This window comes from Natrix helvetica, assembly GCF_964273705.1.
Source record: "Natrix helvetica genome assembly, chromosome: 7".
Classification (NCBI taxonomy): Eukaryota; Metazoa; Chordata; class Lepidosauria; order Squamata; family Natricidae; genus Natrix; species Natrix helvetica.
The window spans coordinates 54,618,051-54,639,837 of record NC_138558.1 but is presented as its reverse complement, the minus strand read 5'-3'; the positions used below and the strand labels follow the sequence as shown (position 1 = coordinate 54,639,837).

General features: G+C 44.6%; 1 protein-coding gene across 1 annotated transcript in view; it reads left to right on the top strand.

Moving 5' to 3' along the window:
- The window catches only part of LOC309395097 (gamma-aminobutyric acid receptor subunit alpha-2), a 110,917-nt gene that overhangs the window by 8,458 nt on the left and 80,672 nt on the right, over window positions 1-21,787 (top strand). The window contains exons 2-3 of the mRNA XM_081958900.1: window positions 11,609-11,829; window positions 14,795-14,877. Of these exons, the coding sequence (XP_081815026.1) occupies window positions 11,609-11,829; window positions 14,795-14,877 (304 nt within the window). The remainder of the gene's footprint in view (window positions 1-11,608; window positions 11,830-14,794; window positions 14,878-21,787) is intronic.

Here is a 21,787-nt window from a genome sequence, read left to right as displayed (position 1 = left end):
CAGGTTCCATCAGGCGCCTGGGGCGGAACCATCTGGAACTTTCCGGTTCCGCCTCCCCGCAGCGGGAGGTAGCACCAGGGAAGTCAAGACGGAGGAGTGAGTGATCTGACCATGACAGGGGAGTGATGGTTAAGTCCCCTCCTCCCAGATCACTCAGCCACTGGCCAGAGACAAAAACAAGGTCCAGAGTGTGTCCTCCCTCGTGTGTTGGGCCCTGAATCATTTGAGTCAGGTCCATGGCTGTCATGGAAGCCATGAACTCCCGAACCCCCTCTGATGCTTCTCCCATCGATGGCAGGTTAAAATCCCCCATCACTAAAAGTTTGGGGGTCTCAACCACCACCGATGCGATCAGCTCGAGGAGTTCAGGCAGGGCCGCTGCTGTATAGCGAGGAGCCAGGTATACTATCAGCAGGCCCAACTGTCTCCCAGGCCCCCATTTCACAACAAGGGATTCACATCCGGACGTCTGTGGCACAGTAGACTCCCTCGGCTCTAAGTCCTCCCGAATAATTGCTGCCACCCCGCCGCCCCTTCCCTGGGCCCGGGGCTGGTGAAATGCTCGGTAGCCTGGTGGGCACATTTCGACGAGGGGAAGACCTCCCTCGTGGCCCAACCAGGTCTCCGTTATTCCCGCGAGGTCCGGCTCCCCCTCTAAAATTAGATCGTGAATGAGGGGGGCCTTGTTAACAACGGACCTCGCATTGCATAACAGCAGCCTCAGGCCTTGGGTCTGTAACTCTTGACCACCTAGAACGCGGGGGTTGGTACAAGCGACCGGGTGTAACCAGCAACCACGGTCTCCCAACCGACTGTAGGTTCTTAAGCTGTCCTCGTATCTCCCCTCCCTGCGACCGTTGGAATTAAAGAGCCCTGTATAGGAATGGTGTCCTCCCCCTCCTCCTCCCTTCTGCCCCTTCTGTTCGCGACCACACCTGGAGGCCCGGCTCTCACATCGCTCCTGGTCTGACCCACCCACCCACCCTCCCTGGAACCCCCTAAAAACAATGTAAAACATTTGACTAAAAATCCCCTCAGCTTCCGTTTCTTCCACCTCTCGGGGTTCACAAACCCGTCATCAAGGCAGGCCCTTGTAAGAGCCAAGGGCCATACCTGCGAGAGAGGGGCCTCCCGCAGGCGGAGCAGGTCTGACCTTGAATAAATTGATAGAATATTAAAGCCCAATTGGGTAAGGGTGCAGGTAGTAAAAGTCAATAGCCGGAGGGCTAAGGTCTTAATGGGATACTAAAGCTGGAGGCTTTAGTATCCAGATAGTACTTGGAAAGAGGGCGGGGGGGAAATGTTCAAATATTCCCAAAGTGGAGCAAATGGGGGACAGTCCAAGGTGGTTAAAAGTAGATGTAGTTACAGATGTTACAGATGTGGGTTCCTTAGTGAATGGGAGGTGGCCTTTTTAAGCCCAGCTGTTCTTAGTCTTAGTCTGGTCTGGGCAGTCAGTTAGTCTGGTCTGGGTAGTCAGTTAGGCTCATCCATGGCCCTAACACGGGTCTCCAGTGACCTCTAAGGTTCCAGGCCATCCCAACCATTATTCAAGGTCTTCTTCTTCTTCTTACTGGTTCCCAACATCCTCACCTTGACCCCCCCATCCGGCGTCTCAGTTCTCAGTTCTCTTAACATTCGCAGCAGTTTGGGGAAACGCTTCCAAGATTATCAAGACACCAGAGCAAGTTCCCGGGAGCATGGGAGCAGCCAGGATACGGCCAGCTGTTATGGGGGAGTCCCTGGCTGCGATTCTTTCCACACACCCAATACCGCAGCCATCTCCCAGTGCCGTTCCCTGCTGCCTCCCCATTCTGCTCACCATTCGGTGTCCTCTGGTGTTCTTTAGCGTTGTAAGGCGGCTCCCGAACTTCCATTGCCTCCCCGTCCTCTCTGGTGCCGCTGGCTTGCCTTTTCCCCTTTCCTCTTTCAAGCTCTTTCCAACTCTTTCAAACTTCGCGCCGCGCTGCGCAGCTGCGATGCGCCGCCGCTGCCATTTCCTCGCGGCTTCCTTCCTCGGCTTCTCAGCTCCGCTCCGCTCCTTTTGCCTCCAAGCTTCTCCGACCACCCCTGGTGGGCTAAAACAAGCCCCAAACACGCCAGGGTGGTCGGGCTATCCGAATCTCAGCCCCCCGATGCCATGGGGACCGGCGGCAACCTCCTACCCCTGTTGGGCGCTCCCCGGTAAGCTAGGAGCTCAAACAGGCGACCGCCATCGCCGGAATGTATACTTTGTCTCTGACATAGAAAGGAGGGTGGGGGAAGTGGCATTTGTCATCTTGCTTTTTATAGCTTTTTGCCCTTTCTATTAGAGCTTGCTTCGTATTTTCCCATCCTGTTTCAGCGAATCGATCCATTCACTCAAGGGCACGGAGGAGGGTGGTTCCCCAGGTAATTCAGGCATGAGGACAAACTCCATGCTTCTGGTGTCCTGGAAAGGGGTCAATCTAGTGCTACTATGCATTGCATTGTTGTAGGCTACCTCTGCAAAAGGCAGCAGGTCTGCCCAGGTAGATTGCTGGTAGTCCATGTAACACCTCAGGTATTGTTCTAACTTGCTCATTCCGCTGCCCCTTTTATGCTTAGATGAAAAGCTGATTTGAGCGCCTGAGTGGACCCTATCACTCATAAGAATTCCCTCCAGAATTTTGCAGTGAATTGGACTCCCCTGTCAGAGATAATCCTGTGAGAAATCCCATGTAGCCTGTATATCTGCCTTATAAACATCCTAGCTAGTGTCTTGGCTGAAGGTAGCACCTAGCAAGCTGTGAAGTGGACTTGCTTTGAGAATAAGTCAATCACGGTGCAAATGACCATGTTTCCATCACTCTTTGGGAGGTCAACTGTCAGAGCATGCACAGGTCTATCACGTGTTTCAGTCCAGGAGCAAATATTGGTTTTTATCCAAAATAGGAATATAGGAATACTATACATACACGTGCTATAAGCAAACAGCGCATATACTAAACAAACATACTAAACAAACAGTAATTACAGCAGGGAAGAAACTCAACAAACCAGCGAACACACCAGCAGAGCCTCCTCTTATTACACAACCTGTTAAAGGGATAACAGTCGGACATTGCTGACCTATTCCCTTCATTGCATCAGTTGGTGAGCTCTTAAATTATCACTTTGACACTCCTCCCATTTAAATATCTTTATGAACTTGCCATAATTTGTTGTGATCCACACAATCAAAGGCTTTAGCATAGTCAATGAAACAGAAGTAGATATTTTTCTGGAACTCCCTGGCTTTCTCTGTGATCCAGAGTATGTTGTAATTTGATCTCTAGTTCCTCTGCCTCTTTGAAATCCTGCCTGTACTTCTGGTAGTTCTCGGACCATGTACTGATGGAGCCTAGCTTGTAGGATTTTGAGCGTAACTTTGCTAGCATGTGAAATGAGTGCAATGGTGCCGTAGTTTGAACATTCTTTGGCATTGTCCTTCTTTGGAATTGGAATGTAAACTGACCTTTTCCAATCCCGTGGCCACTGTTGAGTTTTCCAAATTTGCTGGCAAATTGAGTGTAGCACTTTTACTACATCATCTTTTAAGATTTTGAATAGCTCAGCTGGAATACTGTCACCTCCACTAGTTTTGTTGTTGCTCAGACTTTCCAAGGTCCATTTGACTTCACATTCCAGGACGTTTGGCTTAAGGTCAGTGTTCACCCCATCGTGGTTATCAGGGATGTTATGTCAGTTTTTGTATAGTTCTTCTGTGTAATTTTGTCACCTCATCTTAATCCCTTCTGCCTCTGTTAGGACCCTGCCATTTTGGTCTTTTATCATGCCTATCTTTGAATGAAACGTTCATAAGTCCAATTTTCTTGAAGAGATTTCTGGTCCTTCCTATTCTATTGTTTCCTTCTATTTCTTTGCACTGTTCATTTAAGAAGGCATTCCTCTTCTAGCTATTCTCTGGAATTCTGCATTCAATTGGGTGTATCTTTCTCCCTTGCCATTCATTTCCTTTCTTTCCTCAGCGATTTGTAAAGCTTCTTCAGACAGCCATTTTGCTTTCTTGCATTTCTCCTGAGTATTCTTATACCGGGGCATTCTCGAGAGGACATCAGCCAGAGGGTTTTTTCCTCCCAGGAGGTATTTCAAGGTGAAGTTAAATTGGTTGAAGTACTGTGCCCACCGAAGCTGCTTCAGTGAGAGTTTGTGAGTTCTAAGTGCCTGCAAATTTTTATGGTAAATGCACACTTCAAATGGTACCAAGAGGTGGTGCCATTTAAATAGTGCCCACCGGACCACAAAACCCTCCATTTATTATATGGCCCAGTGCCTCTCTGTGTTGGTGAGTTTTCGAGAGGTGTAGGCACACGGTTGCAGGTTCCATTCATTCCTCTGGAGGAGGTCAGTCCCTAGGGCGACATCACTGGTGTCAGCTTGGATCATGAAGGGTTCCTCAAGATCAGGGTGCTTCAGAACCAATTCTTTTGCAAGTAGCCTTTTCAGACTTTCAAATGCCTATTGGCATTCCATTGTTTGTTGGAGCAGCTAGCTCGGCTGGGGTTTAGCCCTGGTTTTTCCTGTTCTCAGCAGCTCTGTGAAAGCTTTTCTCACAAAGGATGGAATGAATTGCCTATAGAAGTTAGCAAACACCAAAAAGCTTTGTAGTTGTTTACGGGTTCAAGGGGCTTGCCATTCTAAAAAGGCTTTAACCTTCCCTGGATCCATTTCCACCCCTTCACTCAATATTTGATAGCCCAGGTAGTCCAGCCAGGTCTGGACATTTGGGCAGGGCCCAGAGGGGGGTAAGCCCACCTGGCATCATCTGCGGCTGCTGCCCTTCCCGTGCTTCTTTGCTTCCATTCTGGCTCCCCCCAGATGTTGAGATTTTCCAAAATCTCCATCACCAACTGGGTTACATGTCCCTTCAGACGATCCTCTCAGCGAGGCTTCATTTAGTTCTTCCTGGTCAGAGGGGACTTCTAGCTCCAATTTCCACACCGGTTTTCGGTTACCATGGGGAGGGTGACTCCTCTGGTCCTCCCATCTTAGCTGTATTTCATCCTGATGCTGATCGACCAGTGGAGCTTTTTGGGATCCTCCAGGTTCATCTAATTCTCTCCAACAGGGTACATGGAGAAGGCCTCCAGTTGCCGGGTGTGTGTGTGTTTGATATCTCCCTCCAGCATTCAGTTTCCCCTTGCTCACTGTTGTGTTTGGACATGGTTTGTTGGGTCCCCTCGGTAGAGCAAAAATTGCTTCTCCAGGCTGACCATTTTGCAGAGACGTTGCTTTATGTAAGGGCTCCTCTCCTAACTTAATAAAGTGAAGGCTCTTTAAATGGAGTATTTCAAAAGGAACCTTTTATTATGTAAAATGGAAACCATTAAGTTCAAAGCAGTATCTGAATCCCCTTAGAGGAAGACTCCAAGGCCCCCCTCCTCCCAATTGAATGGCAGTATCACTTTTAGGGATTTGACACAGGCAATACACCAGAATATAAACTGACAGCAAACAGCATTTCTTACTAGCACTACTAGCATGATGATGTTACCTAGTTAATGAAATTTCTTTCATTAACAAGCAAGCTTAGAGAGCACCTAGGACCCACCCACCCCCATTGTTAAAGTGTACAGTATGCATTAAAAATGTGGACTCTGGATGTGAGAATATGCTTGAGGTGATAGTATTTTTGGCTTATTGGTATTTGTCAGTCAATTGTTTATTGCATATATTTTTGCATGAATCTAAATCTAATCTAAACAAAGCAGCTTCTCATATAAATTGGAGATCAGTTATTTTTTTTTAAAAAAAAAAGCCTTGAATGAGCTTATGAAGAAAAATTGAATGGGCCTATGTAACAGAAATGCATTATAAGATGTTTGACCATTAAAAATATATATTTTTAATATCTAGATGTTGATTTAACAGTCTGGATTTTATTAATATCAAATTTCATATTGTACTTTCAGTTTTTATAGTTTAAATCCTTTACTATTGTTATTTTTACATTTTTAATCTTGCAGACATTTCATTACCCTAACTAGGTGACATCATCATAAATAAATAAATAGATTTAGAAACTGGTGCTTCAGTAACAATAATTAAAAAGTCAGTATCAGTCTCTGTAGGAGACTGTTTGGACACAGCCTCCTAATTTTCTTGGAAATGCTAATAACATTGCAATAAAAGGCAACATATAGATAGTCCTCAATTTATGACCACAGTTGGAACCAGGATTTCTGTTGCTAAGCAAGGTGGTTATTAGGCAGGTTACACCAAATTTATAACCATTTTGCCATCGTTGTTTAGTGAATCACTGCAGTTGTTAAGTGAATCATAGTTGTTAAGTGAATCCAGATTCTTCCATTGACTTTTCTGTGGAAGCCAATTGGGAAGGCCACAAATGGTGATCACATGATCCTGACATGCAACTGTCATAAATGCATGCCAGTTGCCAAACACCCAAACTTTGATCATATGACCTTGGTGATATTGCAATAGTTGTAAGTGAGAGGACTGGTCAGTCATAAGTTAATTTTTTCAGTGTCATTATAACTTTGAATGGTTGTTAAATGGTTGTAAGTCAATGACTATATGTAGATAGGGTTGCAACCACTGGTGGAGTCCGGATCTTGTTGCAACTGGTACGGTGCAACGGGGGCTAGCGTCCACCACATGAACACGTGCAGCATGCATGCATACGCACGCAGCACACGCATGCGTCCTTACCTCCTGCAATGCCTCCGTGACGCTCCAGCTGCTTGGCAGGGCATTGCGCAGGTGCCATATGCTCCGTGCACAGAAGCGCCAAAGAGCTCAAATACCGGTAAGGAGCGTGGGTGGGCAGGTGGGCTCTCCGGAGCACCATACCGGAATTGTACCCAGTGCTCCTGGCAGGCACCGGTACGCCCATACCGGGGTCATAACCTACCACTGGTTGCAACATTTGCAAATGAAACGTCCCTGGAGGGATAAACTTATCACTTCAATATCTGTAATAAAACGAAAAAAAGGAAAAAATTGTCATGAAAGTGCATCATTCTCATCCTTGGAAGACAGCTTTGCAATAATAAGTAAAATATCAGTGGACTGGTACTGCAGGTTTTTTTTTAAAACTCCACTAATTTAGAATAAAATTTGAGTCCAGGATATTAAAGTAGCACTTACATATTTACTTCAAGCTGTAATTATTATTTCAAGCTCTGTGAGCAAAATTAAATACTGACCCACTATCAGAATCACCAGATCCAATTACTGTGGCATGATCTGACAGGCACACCTGAAAACACAGCAGGCAGTTTGGGGGTTACCTTTTAAATAATTGGCAGGCTGACAGCTTGAAATGGTTGGCATCTCAATTCCACAAGAATAACATTTCTCCCATGGGAATCACATGCAAACTCAAGTTGGCTCAAATAATTAATTGAGATGCAAATACATAGAGAAATGGACAGCAGATGAACAGTTGAATAAGCTGTTCCTGACACAATGTAGAGTAATAATGTGTCTTAGTGAAGGACTTTGAGATAAGATCGGACTAATTTGACTAATTAATAGTTGGGCTAAAATGAGAGCTTTACTTACAAAGCATGACACAGAACAAATTGATAGATTGGGTCTATGGCAAAGTAATTGCTACCCCGGCACCATCTCAAAAATCTGTTGATAGTGCAGAAGGAAGCTCTTATAACTTAATGAACAAAATCTCAGATAAACTCAACTTTTACTGGGTTTTGAATATGGCTTGATCTCCTGCTTCTCTTTGAGCAGAGTACAATTTGAAGAGTGCAATTTCCAAGGTATACCGTCAATAGGCTGATTGATCTTACATTTGAAGGTTGTTGTAAGGGCTCCTCTCCTAACTTAAGAAAGTGAAGATTACTGAAACGGATTATTTCAAAAGGAACCTTTAATTAAGAAGAATGGAAGCCCTTAAGGCAAAGCAACATCTGAATCCCTTTAGGCAATGCAAGTAGAATTAAAGTGATAGTGACTCCTCCCCTTTTGTCAGAATGCAGTTTCTGGCCAATACACAAGTGTGAACATGTTTCCTTTACCAACTGCCCTGAGAGCAGAATAAACATACATTCCCATGGCTATCTTTCGTTAGACATTAAAGTAAGATATCCCACATGGCCATCATAAACATCCCTCCAGAGGTACTGAGATCTCCGTCCTTCCAGCGCCAGGAAGGCAGTTGTAAAATATCAGTTGTCATGGGCACCTCCAATAAATTACTCCGAGGCTCCCCTCCTCCCAATTCTAACTTCAGTTTTTAGTTTTTCCTTTCTAGTTTATCAATGTTCTTTTGAACATCATGTAAAAAACCACTACTTTCATAAAAAACACTGTTTAAAACTTATTTTTCTTCTCTGTCACTTATCTTCCTTCCGAGGAGTTTTCAGGGAATTTTCCCTCTTTTCTCCTTTTGTTGCTTTATTTTCAATTCTGTAATGACAAGAGGTGAATGCTTAGGATGGGAGGAGGTCTCTGCCTTCATCTTTTGTTGGTCTCTTGGTTGATTATACATTCTGGCCTTTGCTTTCTGGCTTCTTGTATATCTGGTAGTTACTGCTGCTACCATCTATTTCCAGAGGAATGCCTTTGCCTGTCATTCTGCACCTCAAACCTGTTAAATGAAGCATGTGGGGGCCTCACAGCCACATGATCCATTAGCTAATATTGAAGAAAGAAAAAGAGAATAACTAAAGTGATATAAATTTCCTAGTGCCATCTCTCTGGCTTTTGGATGCATGTGCCTAAGAAAATTAACTCTCCTACTTATCCCAAGGTATATATAACCAGGCTTAAGCAGGAAAAAAGGAAAGTGAAATAATTATTGTTACGTTTAAGTAGACATAGAATCTGCAAAAAGAATCACAGGTGTATGAGATAAAATCTCAACCAGTGCCTGAAAGGAATGCTCCATAAAAGATTCTAAAGAAGATATGAGGAATGATAAATCTGCTCCTCAGAAATCCCAAGACATATTAAACATTAAACAATAAGTGGGTTTGCTGTATTGGTAAAAATGAAAACCTGGTTTTCCTGGTTACCTTCTGGGAGGAGGCTTTGTGATAATTAGAGGAGGATTCCAAGGTTCTGTATAGCATTGTAACATATAGGGCCCACCTTGTTAACTCTCAAGACTTTTTTTTTCTGCTATGTATTCAAAATGTACTGGATGGATACCAAATGGGTGTGTATGTGTTTGTATGCGCACACGGATGCGTTTTTTTGAGAGCGGGCATCAGAATTTCATGTTTAGTGTGTGCCACTGTGTACATAGGAAAAGTGACAATAACAGTTATCTTATATTCATAAAGGCCTGAAAACAGATGCTTAGAGTACTATATTTTCTGGGCAATTTCAAAGTTGATGATTCATCATTTAAAAGCTCCTACTACTAGTGTTTGCCAGACTCAACTGATGTCAAGAGAGTGGGGAGAGTATTAAGACAAGATAGATGGATATAAAAATGGATCAGAGGTGGGTTCCTACTGGTTTGGACCAGTTCGGCCAAACAAGTAGTAACTTGGTAGCCTGGGTCTCTGGAACCGGTAGCGACCCAGGCCTGTTATGCCCCTGAACCAGTTCTCCCGGCGGCCTCCTGCTGCCTACACACAGGTAAGCAGCATTCATGCTAGCCTAGCTCCCCCTCCCCGCCAGCTGCAACCCTGGCCCTGCCTGAATGGTCTCCAACACTCCATTCGGCAGGAGTGGCGGTGACAAGTGGTAAGGGAAGTAAGCCCCGGGCCAGCATCCCTTCCTCCTCCCTCAGAGACCCACAGCGACAGGGAAACTGAGGCAAAATAGGAGGCGCCCCACCAGCAGAGGGTCCGCGTGGAAGGCAAGGGCACAGTGGCGGGGGAGGCTGGCCATCCCCCAAGCCATTTCTCAGAGGAAGGGGGCAGGGATGCTGGCCTGGGGATTGCTTCCCTTACCACTCGCCACTGCTCACCCGCCCACTCACTGCTTACCTGAGAAGGGCCCCAAAAGGCTTTGCTGAGCAGTTCCAGAGCTGCGCGGAGGCTTCCCTGCTGGGAAACCCAACCCACCACTCACACAAAGCTCAGCCTGGGATTTTAGGCGTGGATCTCGCCCACTGGGCAGCCTTTTCAGGAGCATCGCAGCTCAGCCTAATCTCTTCTGGCTCCCTTCTTAAGTTAGGAAGTGGTGTTCACCCTCAGGATGCCGCAGGAGCCCCGGCTTTGGCACTTTGTGTGGGCTGGCTTGATGGCAGGAAGACCCACAGTGCCTATTTGTTCAAGTAGGGCCTGAACTGGTCACAGGGTGGACAGGGGGCCTCTGACCACCTCCCATCCTGGGAAGCTGCCATGTCTTGTTGCAGGCGCCCAGGGGGGCTTCAACCCCCGCCGACTCCAGCCCCAAGTGCAACTCCCCACCACCCCACCAACCTGGGGACGCTCCCGACTCTGCTTGGCAGCCACTCCTTCACACTCCATTGCTGGCTGCCGATGGCCCTTCTGCAGCTCTGCTTTCTACTGGCGCCCCTTCCCAGCCATGAGACGCTCCGGGGCAGTTCCCTTCCGCTGGCTGTGTCCGGATGGATGATGGGTCGGTCAGCCCACGCACCACTGCCATGTGACCACTCTGGCCAGGGTGGGGGGAGGTGAGAAGGGGAGGGGGCACCTGGCAGGTGGGGGATACAGCTTTCCTTTTAGCCTGTGAAGACGCTCAGCCCACTCAGCTCCCAGGGATGCTTTTCTGGCCAGCCACCAATTTATAAATAGAAATTAATGATCTTCTTTTAAATTTTCCATTTCAATGAGAATTTAAGAAGTTTTAGAAAAATTCTCATTGAAATGGAAAGTTTAAAAGAAGAGGGTTAATTTCTGTTTATAAAGGTCACATGGCAGCAGTGCACAGACTGCTGACTGACCGAGTGCCCTCCTGGACGCAGCCAGGGTGGTGAGATTGTCCTGGAGCATATCCCAGCCTGGAAGGGGCGCCAGGTGAAAGAAGGGCCACTGAAGGGCCAACTCCCAAGCCATTGAGGGGCCCTTGACAGCTTCGGGGCCTTCTGACTGGGATAGGGGTTAAACTTCCTGCCGGAGAAGTCGGAGCCTCCGCAAGCTCTTTCCCACTCTTTCCCACTGAGAGAAGCCGGACTGCCACGCCGCCTTTCCCCAAACCTGGACAGCGATACTCCAGCCTCCCCGATGTCCAAGCTGCAGCAAACAAAACACCACTTCAGCCGCAGTCTCCAGGTTGCAAAGGACAGTCAGTGCCTACTCCATTTTACAAGCAGCGTTGTCTTGTGAGAACTACAGTAGAAAAAAAACATACCTTGTTTTAGGTGGGAGAAAAATGGAAGGAAAACTTGGATAGCTCTAGAAAAAGATATTATATAAATGTAGAATAAAAATGTGAGTGTTGGAGAAACTGACCTATAAGTAATCTAGATTCTAATATATAAATACTACTAAGAAAATCTCTATAATGTAGACCAGAATCTTTTCAAAGGATTATAAATTCAATCCCCATATAAATTTGTTATAATCTCCTGAATTATTTATTTATCGGTGGATTTTATATTTTTAAAGAATTGTTTATCAAGGATTGCCTACCTGCCTTGTTGTTTTTAGTTGACTGTCATGTTGAAACATTTTTTCCGCTACAGGAGTACACAATAGATGTTTTCTTCCGCCAAAAATGGAAAGATGAAAGGCTAAAATTCAAGGGTCCTATGAACATTCTCCGACTGAATAATTTAATGGCCAGCAAAATCTGGACTCCAGATACATTCTTTCATAATGGAAAGAAGTCAGTAGCTCATAATATGACTATGCCAAACAAGCTATTACGAATCCAAGATGATGGTACTCTTTTATATACTATGAGGTATGAGCTTTTCTTTTTATTTGCGTTTCTCTTTGTATTTCCTATACAGGTAATCCCCGGGTTATGAGCATTCCCTTAGTGAATGTTTGAAGTTACATGATAAGCATGCCCTAGTGTTTATGAACAAGTCCTGAAATTATGGCTCTGCAACATTCGCCCTGCCTATCCCCCCCTCAGCCAGGTCTTCACTTCGCCTGTGGAGACTCAATTACTATCATGTTTCCTTGCCTGCTTCGTTGCTTCAGGTTTTTGTATTTGCAGAGAACAGGCCTAACGTACTACGAGATCATGTGAGATAAGTAGCATGAGATCTCTCTGCGAATTGAGGCTCAGATGTTTGCAAATGGAGGCGTTCTGACCCAGCTTAGCAGAACCAAGAAATAGACTTCTTGTTCCGAAAAACCCCTTTTTATTTAGCTCCTGTGAATTACTGGCATTCACACACTGGAAAGTCGAGGCAATAATCCTTCAAAGGGTTAATTGGAGTAACAGATCTTATCAGTTCCTTTGATACCTGGCAGGCCAGGAGCCTCCAGTCACAAAACTGTAAGTTACCGTATTTCTCAGTGTATAAAATGCTCCGGAGTGTAAGACGCACATTAGTTTTTGAGGAGGAAAATAATAATAAGAAAAATTCTGCCTGTGCCTACCAGCATCCATGGTATTCCTGCTGGCACATGGTAACAAGGTCAGCCAGTGAATAGGCATAGCAACTAAGTCAGCCAATGAGGGCTCTTTGGACTCTCAAATTTGCTGTGGGAGCAAGAAGGAGACAGGAAGGAGCCTGGCTTAGCCGAGAACTGAAAGTGAAACTGCTTATGTTTTGCTTGTATTTACTGCTACCTTGGAAAAACTACTTTTGGTAATGTATTGTATATTATTATTATTATTTTGAATCCTACTGAATCAGTTACTTGTGTGGGCTTTCTGAATGTGATTGCTATTGCAAACTCTGACCAGCCAGGTCAGCTTTGGCACTTATTGCAGCCTGATCCAGCACAGCTGATTGGCAGGTGGATCGGACTGCCAGAATACCCTCAATCAGCTGTTCCAGGCTGCAGGGATTGCCACAGACCATTGCTGCCTCCATGCCTCATGTTTTTGGCTTCTGGTGGGGGTGGGTGGGACTACATTTGATGTATAAGATGCACCCAAATTTTTACCCTCTTTTTTGGGGGGTGGGGAAAGGTGCATCTTATACTCCAAAAAACATGGTAAGTTTTGGGAAGCAGTTTCTGAGGCACGAACCACGATAAGCAAATCTTCAGAACGAAGTCTGAATGGTTGTCTCCTGCAACCACTCCTCCCCTTTCCTTCTATTTATTCCCCAGCCAGGGAGGGGCCATTCAGTGTCCATGTGTGCCTTTATTCCCGAGTCGGCTCCTTGTCCTCAGTTGTTCTCCTCTCCTAACAGCTCTGTGCATCCGCACATCTGGAACAGGCCTTTAGGGTAGGGGTGAAATTCAGCAGGTTCTGACAAGTTCTGGAGAACCGGTAGCGGAAATTTTGAGTAGTTCGGAGAACCAGCAAATACCACCTCTGGCTGGCCCCAGAGTGTGGTGGGAATGGATATTTTGTAATATCATTCCCCCAGGAGTGGGGTGGGAATGGAGATTTTGCAGTATCCTTCCCCTGCCACGCCCACCAAGCAGAACCGGTAGTAAAAAATTTTGAATTTCACCACTGCTTTAGGGCCTCCTTTCTTGTTGTGGATCCACTTGATGAGGCCTTCTGTGATGAAAAAGGCCGAGACGGCTATGCATGGCCCTCCAGGCCCCCTTTTTCATTGCCACAGTCCTCATCGAGTGGATCTCTGGCAAGAAATGAGGCCAGGCCTCCTTTTTCATTGCCAGAGGCCTCATCAACCCTTTGCTGATGAGAAAGGAGGAAGCAGGTAAAGAAACAGGCTGGAGAGGAGACAGATCTTCATAAGTTAAGTCTCCCAGTGCAGCAGGATGGGTGGGGTGAAGCAATTGTGAGGACCCCAGGGGAGGGAGAATGAGGCATTTATGGGTAGGGGTAGCCCTGCTCCATCGCTACCCCTCCCCCATGGCCTTTCCCACCCCAAGATACCTCATGTGCACTTAATGAGCCGCACATTCAATTATCGAATGCATGGGTGAAAACAGGGAGTGATCTCGTTCAAGGTACGAGATTCACTCTCACGAATCATTGGGTTACAAATGGAATGGACAGTCTCCATTATTTGAGCTCTACTTCTGCCTTAAGCATGAAAATTGGCTGGCTGACTAGGTCAGTTATTCTCTCTCACCCAACTCACCTCACAGGGTTGCTGTTATGTAGAAAATAAGAGGAGGAAGGAGTATTAGATATGATCAACATATTTATAAAAATAATAAAAGTAAGATAAAAAATCTAGAAGAAAAATTACAACCTTCTTGCAGTAATTCAAAGATTGGGTTATGTTATGTTAATAATGGCTTCCAGGTCTGACAGTTATATTTGAATGGGGCAACCTAAATCTTTATAATGTATTAAATGCTACAAATAATGACATAAAAATGAGACAGCTATCCTAATTATAGTGTGTCCCGTGGTATGTTTATCTCCATTTTTATCATGTAATTATTTGCTTGCTTTGTTTGAAATGGCAGAAATTAAGTTATCCATTAGTTTCCTCTGAGTATGAAACATTTGCCTGGACTATGAATTCTTTATCCATGTGGCATAGACTTCTAATTGTTATTAGACAAGCTATGATTCTATAATGTATATGTTAATTCAGTTGGTCTTTCCTAATAATTGTGAATAAAGTATGTCTAATGTTTTGACATGATAAAACAGTGTCCATTGAAGGAGCCTATAATATAAACCAGCAAATTGCATTCAATTGATATTTAGTTTAATATAAATTATCTTTGTGTTGATTCAATTAATTTTTGAGAAATTGATTTTCATGATCTCTTAGCAGAAGATAACCATAAATTGCCATTTTCCCTTCTAGGCTTACAGTCCAGGCTGAATGTCCAATGCACTTAGAAGATTTTCCTATGGATGCTCATTCATGCCCATTGAAATTTGGCAGCTGTAAGTAAGATTACTAATTCAGTCCCTATATGATAAATACAGTATATGATATTTTTTCACATAGACTTGTGAAGAATAAAAGTGTGGTAAATTCTGAATGAGAGCCTATTAAGTTTAGGGGTGATTCTTGGGAAATAATAAACATGGAAGAAAAAGAAATAAATAAAAGTATACAAAACGAAAATAGAGCAATTGCAAGAAAGGAAAGTAAAAATCCTATTTGAAAAAATAATCTAATTTTGTAATACACTGAATGTAAAGTTTAAGAAGATGGTTTTAATGCTGCTAATAGTAGAGTGATTTTTTTTGTGTTATAATGGCACAAATATGTGTGACATTTCCTAGTGGAAATGCTTGATGGAATGATGACATGAAGGAGGCTGTGGATGAGAAAAATGCTGCAAAAGGATGTGGGGTGAGTCAGAATATTGCTAATAATCCACAAACATTTTCTGGCTTGAGGCCAGCTAAGCAAACATTTGTTATTTTGGCCAATGGACAGCAATCTGCTGTTAAAGGGGAAGGTAAAGACTATGTACCAGAGATAGGAGAAACATTAGACAATGTCTTATGTGTTCCTCAATTGGATCATAGATTTGAATATTTGCAGGTTATAGTCAAGGGTATGAAATACTGTTTGCTAGAGGACAATAATCCATAAGGAAGGATGGAAGAATTTGTACACAAGGAGTTAAGCAAGATGGTCTGTACATTCTAGGAAGGCAGGAGAATGGTTGTGCACAAACACTTATGAACACTCATGACAATTGTGTACATTTATAGCACAGCAGATTTGGGCACACAAGTTGCAGAGTACTGCAGAAGATGCCAGCCCTAGCTGAGGGGCATACGCCAAAGCTAAAGCCAAAGCAGTGCAAGATTTACTTAGAGTGTGATGTTTGCAAGAAGGCAAAATCTAGGGTGTATCCTGTGAGTAGGAAAAACTCAAGGCAAACAAACAGAGTTATACCTTGGAAACCTGAAAGATGTAATAAAGGTATACTTCCTGAGTGGTTCACTGCAAATGAAGTTAGAGTAGGTAGCATTCGTAATGAACCCATAAATACCAAGAGATATGGTCATGGTCATTACCTAAGGAAAAGCAAGATAAATGGAGGAAGTTAAAGAGAATGTCAAGCAGACAGAGAAACCAGACTGACCTGGATATAGAAAGTGAAGCTATTCAACCAAGAGATGGTAAGCAGTATGTAATGGAAAATAATGAGACAATCAGATCCCTATCATAATACTGCCATTTCTGTGGGTAGGGGGGCCTGGATCATTTATTCACTTATTACTCCGTTCCTGTTTTCTACATATCCTGTAATCCCTTAGTTTATAACTCTAGCTCTGACACCTATCTGCCCTGTGCTTTGATTTACCTTTGGGGAATGTGTAAGGTGAAGGGTCATTGGCTTTGTCTCAGTTCTGAAGCCTCCTGAAAGAAGCGCCTGGGAACAGTCCCTTATCTCCTTCCCAGGATGACTATCTTCACAACATCTTCACACCTGTGGATTGACTCATTCAACATCGGATTGAGTTGAGGGGTTTCTAACTCCTTTATCATAACAGAATTGCCTAAGGGGACCTTAGAACCTGCTTTGCTTTTGTCTTGCAATCACGCCCTTTCAATAAAAGATTCCTTTTGAAATGCTGCTGCCTCAAGAGTCTATACTTTCTTGATTGGGGAGTAGAGGCAGGACTTACATAAAGCAGGGTCTGCAAAAGTGATCAACTCAGAGAAGCAAACTCGCTCTACCTAGGGGACCCTGCACACAATGTCTGAGCAAAGCGGTGAGCAAGGAGAGGAAGAACGCTGGGGTGAAATCTCCACCACCACGCAGCCAGAAGCCAGCTCCTTCTGCCCTATCAAAGACATTGAAGCCGACTTGGAGGCCCCCATAAAGCTCAGATGGTTGATCGGAGTGGGGAAGAAGGATAACTGATATGGAGGAACCCAAGCAATCACCCTCACCTGGGGCAATCACCGGGCTGGAAATGCGAGCTGGAAGCCCTGTCAAACCAGGAAGAGCCAATCAAAGAACTGGGTGGAGATGACCACCTCAAGAGAAAGGTTTTGTGTTTTGTGATGGAAGCTCTTGAAAACCTCAGAACTGGGGGGGGGGGAATTAGATTGACACCAGAGAGGAGGCAAGGCAGAAACAGAAGCCAATGAGGCTGGGACGACCACTCCGGATCCAGCAGCAGCAAGTCAAGCAGACATGGCAGGGGGGAAGCAGCCATCCAGGTGAATTCACCATGAGCAGCACCATCCCTTGCAATGTTCCTGTCCAGCTCAGAGTGCCACAACTGGAGATGAAGACCCCCTCCCCGGGAGGGAAGTACAATGGCAACCCGCAGCAACTGGAGTTTTTCCTGGCACATGTCTTCATGTACATGCAGGAGTACAGGAGGGATTTCCATACCCAGAGTGATCAGGTCTGAATCATCACCTTGGCCCTGGAAGGGGAAGCTGCCCATTGGATGGTAACCCTCCACAATGCAGATGCCCCTGAATTGTGGAACTTCAACCGATTTATGATGGCTCTCCACCACTGATTTGAGGACCCTTTGGCAGATTGCAAAGCTTGCAATTGCATCAGGTGCCGGCTGGTAGCTGAATACATTGAAGAGTTCCGAGACCTTGCCTGCAGAGTGGACTGGCCAGACATCCTAGTGAGCTGGTTCAAAGATGGCCTGAATGATGACCTCTACCATGCCTGCCTGGCTCGAGGGGCCCCAGACCGCCTGCATGACTGGTACATCCTGGCCGAAGAAGTGGAGATTGACATGGCCAGAAACCAGTACTGAGGGGGAAGTGCTTGTAAGACATTCCCCACCCCAGGGGAAGCAAGAGCCATTCAAGCCACAAACTCCCCTGATGCCAAGATCATCTGCCTGCTTCAAATGCAGGAAGGAGGAGCACCCTGCAGGTGAGGGTAATTCAAAAACTCCCACTCGAAAGCCAGAACACCTGTCTGGAGGAAAGCCCATGAAAACAAATGCCCTGAGAAAAGACACTGCACTGAGAAGTGGAGAGGCTATGGAGGTTCACCCCCTTGCAAAATTAGGGGAATGAACTCTGGCATCACCTGGGGAGGAAGTGAGCCCATCTGACAGAGACCCTGAAGATGACCCGTTGGTAAGCAAACCAATTTGAGAACTCACCCTGGCCCTAAGACTATTCGTCCCCAGGGTGGGAAAAAGTGAAAATGCCAGACCTCATGGTGCACCCAGTATTTGATTAGCCCAAACCTGGTAGGAAAATTGGGCATATGGTTATGGAAGTTAAAAAAAATCCTATCGCGTTCTGCCAGTTAGAGGGGTCAGTCACAGAGGGTGAACTGGCCATTCTTGCCAGAAAACCCCTGGACATAGCAATGAGAGACTCACTTTCATTGTGGCACCCAGAATGGAGTGGCCATTAGTCCTGGGACTCACCTGGCTAAGGAAATTGAACCCCAGAGTAAATTGGCAGCAGGGAACCCCAAGGTTCCAATGGGCAGTGACCAGACCAGATGGCTGAAGGGAGGAAATTCAAATAAAGAAACAGTTTGGATGGTAGAGCTGCACCAACGCAGGGCATTCCTAAGGAGTATAAGGATTGAGTTGAAGTGTTCAGTGAAGAGCATTTCGACGAGTTCCCCCCCCCCCAACCATTACACAGACTGTGCTATTGAGATCCTCCCAAGCGCTAAACTACCAAAGCTCAAGATGTATAGCATGTCTCCTAGAGAACCTGAGGAATTGAGGATCTTCATAGATAAGAACCTGGCTAGGGGATTCATCGAACCAACACGATCAAAAATCGCCGCCACGGTGTTATTCCAAGAAAAGAAAGATAGGACTTTGTGCTTATGCGTGGATTATAGAAATCTAAACACTGTAAGCATAGAGAATGTGTACCCTCTTCCCCTCATGAAGGACATGTTACCCCACCTATCCAAGGGGGAAATCTTTTCAAAACCACCTAAGAGAGGTTTACTATGGAATCAGGATTAGGGAAGGGGACGAATGGAAAACAGCTTTTAACACCCACTTGGGGTTTTACCAATTCAAAGTGCTTCCATTTGGACTACAACAGGCTCCCACTGTGTTCATGCAACTTATAAACGAGGTGCTCCATGAGCACTTATACAAAGGGGTTATGGTGTATTTAGATGACATTTTAATATACACCGAAACAAAAACAGAGCCCATAAAACTTGTCCAGGCAGTCCTAAACAAGCTCCATGCTGTTAAGCTTTATGTAGACTTGTCTAAATGTGAATTCCACAAGGCTAAAATAGACTTTCTGGAATACCAGATATCCCACGAGGGCATGGAGATGGACCCAGGGAAAGTATAAGTGGTGATTGACTGGGCCTCTCCCTGCAAGTACAAGCAACTGCAGAGTTTCCTGGGATTTGCAAACCTCTCTCAACAATTTATCCCGGCTTTCATGCAAATTGAACTCCCCATCATTAATCTTTTGAAAACAAAAGGGGGAGACAAGCCAAAGCCAAGGCAACCCTTAAACTGGACTATGGAATGTCAGGTGGTGTTCAAGAAATGGAAAAAATTATTCTCAGCTGAGCCAATCAGACCCAGAAAAACCTTTCATCACACAGGCAGATGCCAGCCATGTGGCTGTCAGGGCAGTCCTACTCCAAGAAAATGAACAGGACCAAGTACAACCCTGTGCTTACACCTCAAAAAAGCTAACAGACACTGAACAGAGATGGGCTATCTGGGAGAAAGAGGCATATGCAGTGTGATGGGCTCTCCTTAGCTGGAGGCATTTCCTAGAGAGGAACAAAATCTCCTTAAAACTGTGGACTGATCATAAGAATCTGGAAGCTCTTAAAACCTCACGGAACCTCTCCCCAAAACATGTGCTCTGGGATCAATATTTTAAGTGTTTCAACTTCAGCCTCAAATATTTTCCTGGAGGAAAAGATTTCTAACAGATGTGCTGTCCAGAAAACCACAGTATAATAGCAAAAAGCCTGAGGTGATCAAACCCTTGCTCCCAGCCTCCCAGCTGGTGGCCAAGGTGATAACCGGGTGCAAGCTAAAAAGATGCCCTAGCAGACAATGCCACCCTTCAGGCGTTCAAACAAGCCTTACTAAATGATGAATGGTTCCAATCCTGTAGAAATGCCGCATTGCCAAGAGAAAGATGAGAGACACGAAACCGAACAATGCAGAAGAGCTGAAGGCCGCTATTGAAGCATCTGGTCTTCCATAACACCTCAGCAATGCCATAGGCTGATAGCTTCTATGCCACACGCATTGAGGCAGTAATTGCTGCAAAAGGGGTCCAAACCAAGTACTGAGTACATATGCATGCTTATACTTTTCAGAGGTCCGATATTGTTCTATGTACAATCCTTGTTTCATTGATTGCATGTAATATTCTAATTTTCTGAGATTGTGGATTTGGGGTTTTCATGAGCTGTAAGCCATAATCATCACAATTATGACAAATCATGGCTTGAACTATCTTGCTTTGCATGTAATGAGTCTATCTCATATATTAGTTTCACCTTTTAAGTTGCATTACTGAAATAAATGAACTTTTGCATGATATTCTAATGTTTTGAGTTTCACCTGTATATAATGCTTAAGTGATTTTTAAAGTAGGCAAAACCTATTGAAAATGTATTTGAGAGTACCTGTATTAAGAGAAAGTTAAACGAGACTTCCTGGTTGTTCCTGGTGCCGACGGCAGGCTTTCCTTGAGCCTGTCAGATCAAGAGACAGTTAGAGGTGTTTTTTTACAATCTTTAACACCTCGGACACTCTTAAATTCTTGGAATTTATGAGGGAGAGATTCAGCTGCTGGGTTGAGCCCTCGTGTACCCTCCAGGAGGATTTATAGCCTCTGGGGTCCGACGAGGTTTGCCCCCCTTCGCAGTTGTTGTTTTCTCCTGCCTTTTTGATAACCTCTGCTAATTAGCAGAGCCAGTCGCCGGGAACAGCCTTATCATCTTAACATCTCAACATCTCAAGAAGGAAGCAAGACTTTTGCAAGTATTTTAAGTCTTAATTGGGGGAAAAAAATCTCTTTAAAAAGAACGCTACTGCTGAGTTCGAGAGGTGTGGGCTTAGAACAAAGGATTCAAAATGGCGTTGATTTATAGCTGAAAACCTACAGAAAACGAAAGCTAATTACTTGCTGATAGCCGGGGCAGTAAAGGCGGAACGGCTGAAATAACTATTAACAATCTCTAAGCCAGTTTACTTTAAAGCTAGTTTATACAATCTGATCTACTTGGAGGAGTATTTTGTGAGAAAGTTGGGACGAAGTGTGTTTTGTTAATTATGGCAACGGAACAAAACGTGGCTTCTCCAGGTGCTACAATAAATCTCCAGGATTTGAAGGACTTCATAGGTAAAGAAATTGCTTTTATAGGTAAAGAAATTAATGAGGTTAAAGAAATGGTTCAGGATACCATAAAAAAGCACGACCAGCTCGATAAAAATTTACACGTCATAACCACAAGTCTGTCAGAAATTGTTCTTAAGGTGGACAGAAAGGTTGAGCAACTGGCTTTGGATTTGGAAACCAAAACAAAAGAAACGGATCTAAAATTTGTTGAAATGGAGGGGAATATGCAAAGGATGGATAATGAGATTATTATGATGCAATTCAGATCTATGGAGTACGCTGTTAGACTGAGGGGTATAAGAGAAAATCCTAGAGAGGACTTAAGAAAAGTTTGTGCTGATGCTTTGGCCACGTTATTAAAGGTGGATTCTTGTGAGATTTCTGCTAAGATGGATAAAACCTACAGAGTAAATTCACGTATAGCATCACAAAGGCAACTACCAATAGATGTTGTGATATACTTTACTGAGAGAAATTTCAGAAATGACATTTTGCAAAAAGTCTTATTATTCCTGCCTTCAAATAGATGGGAACATG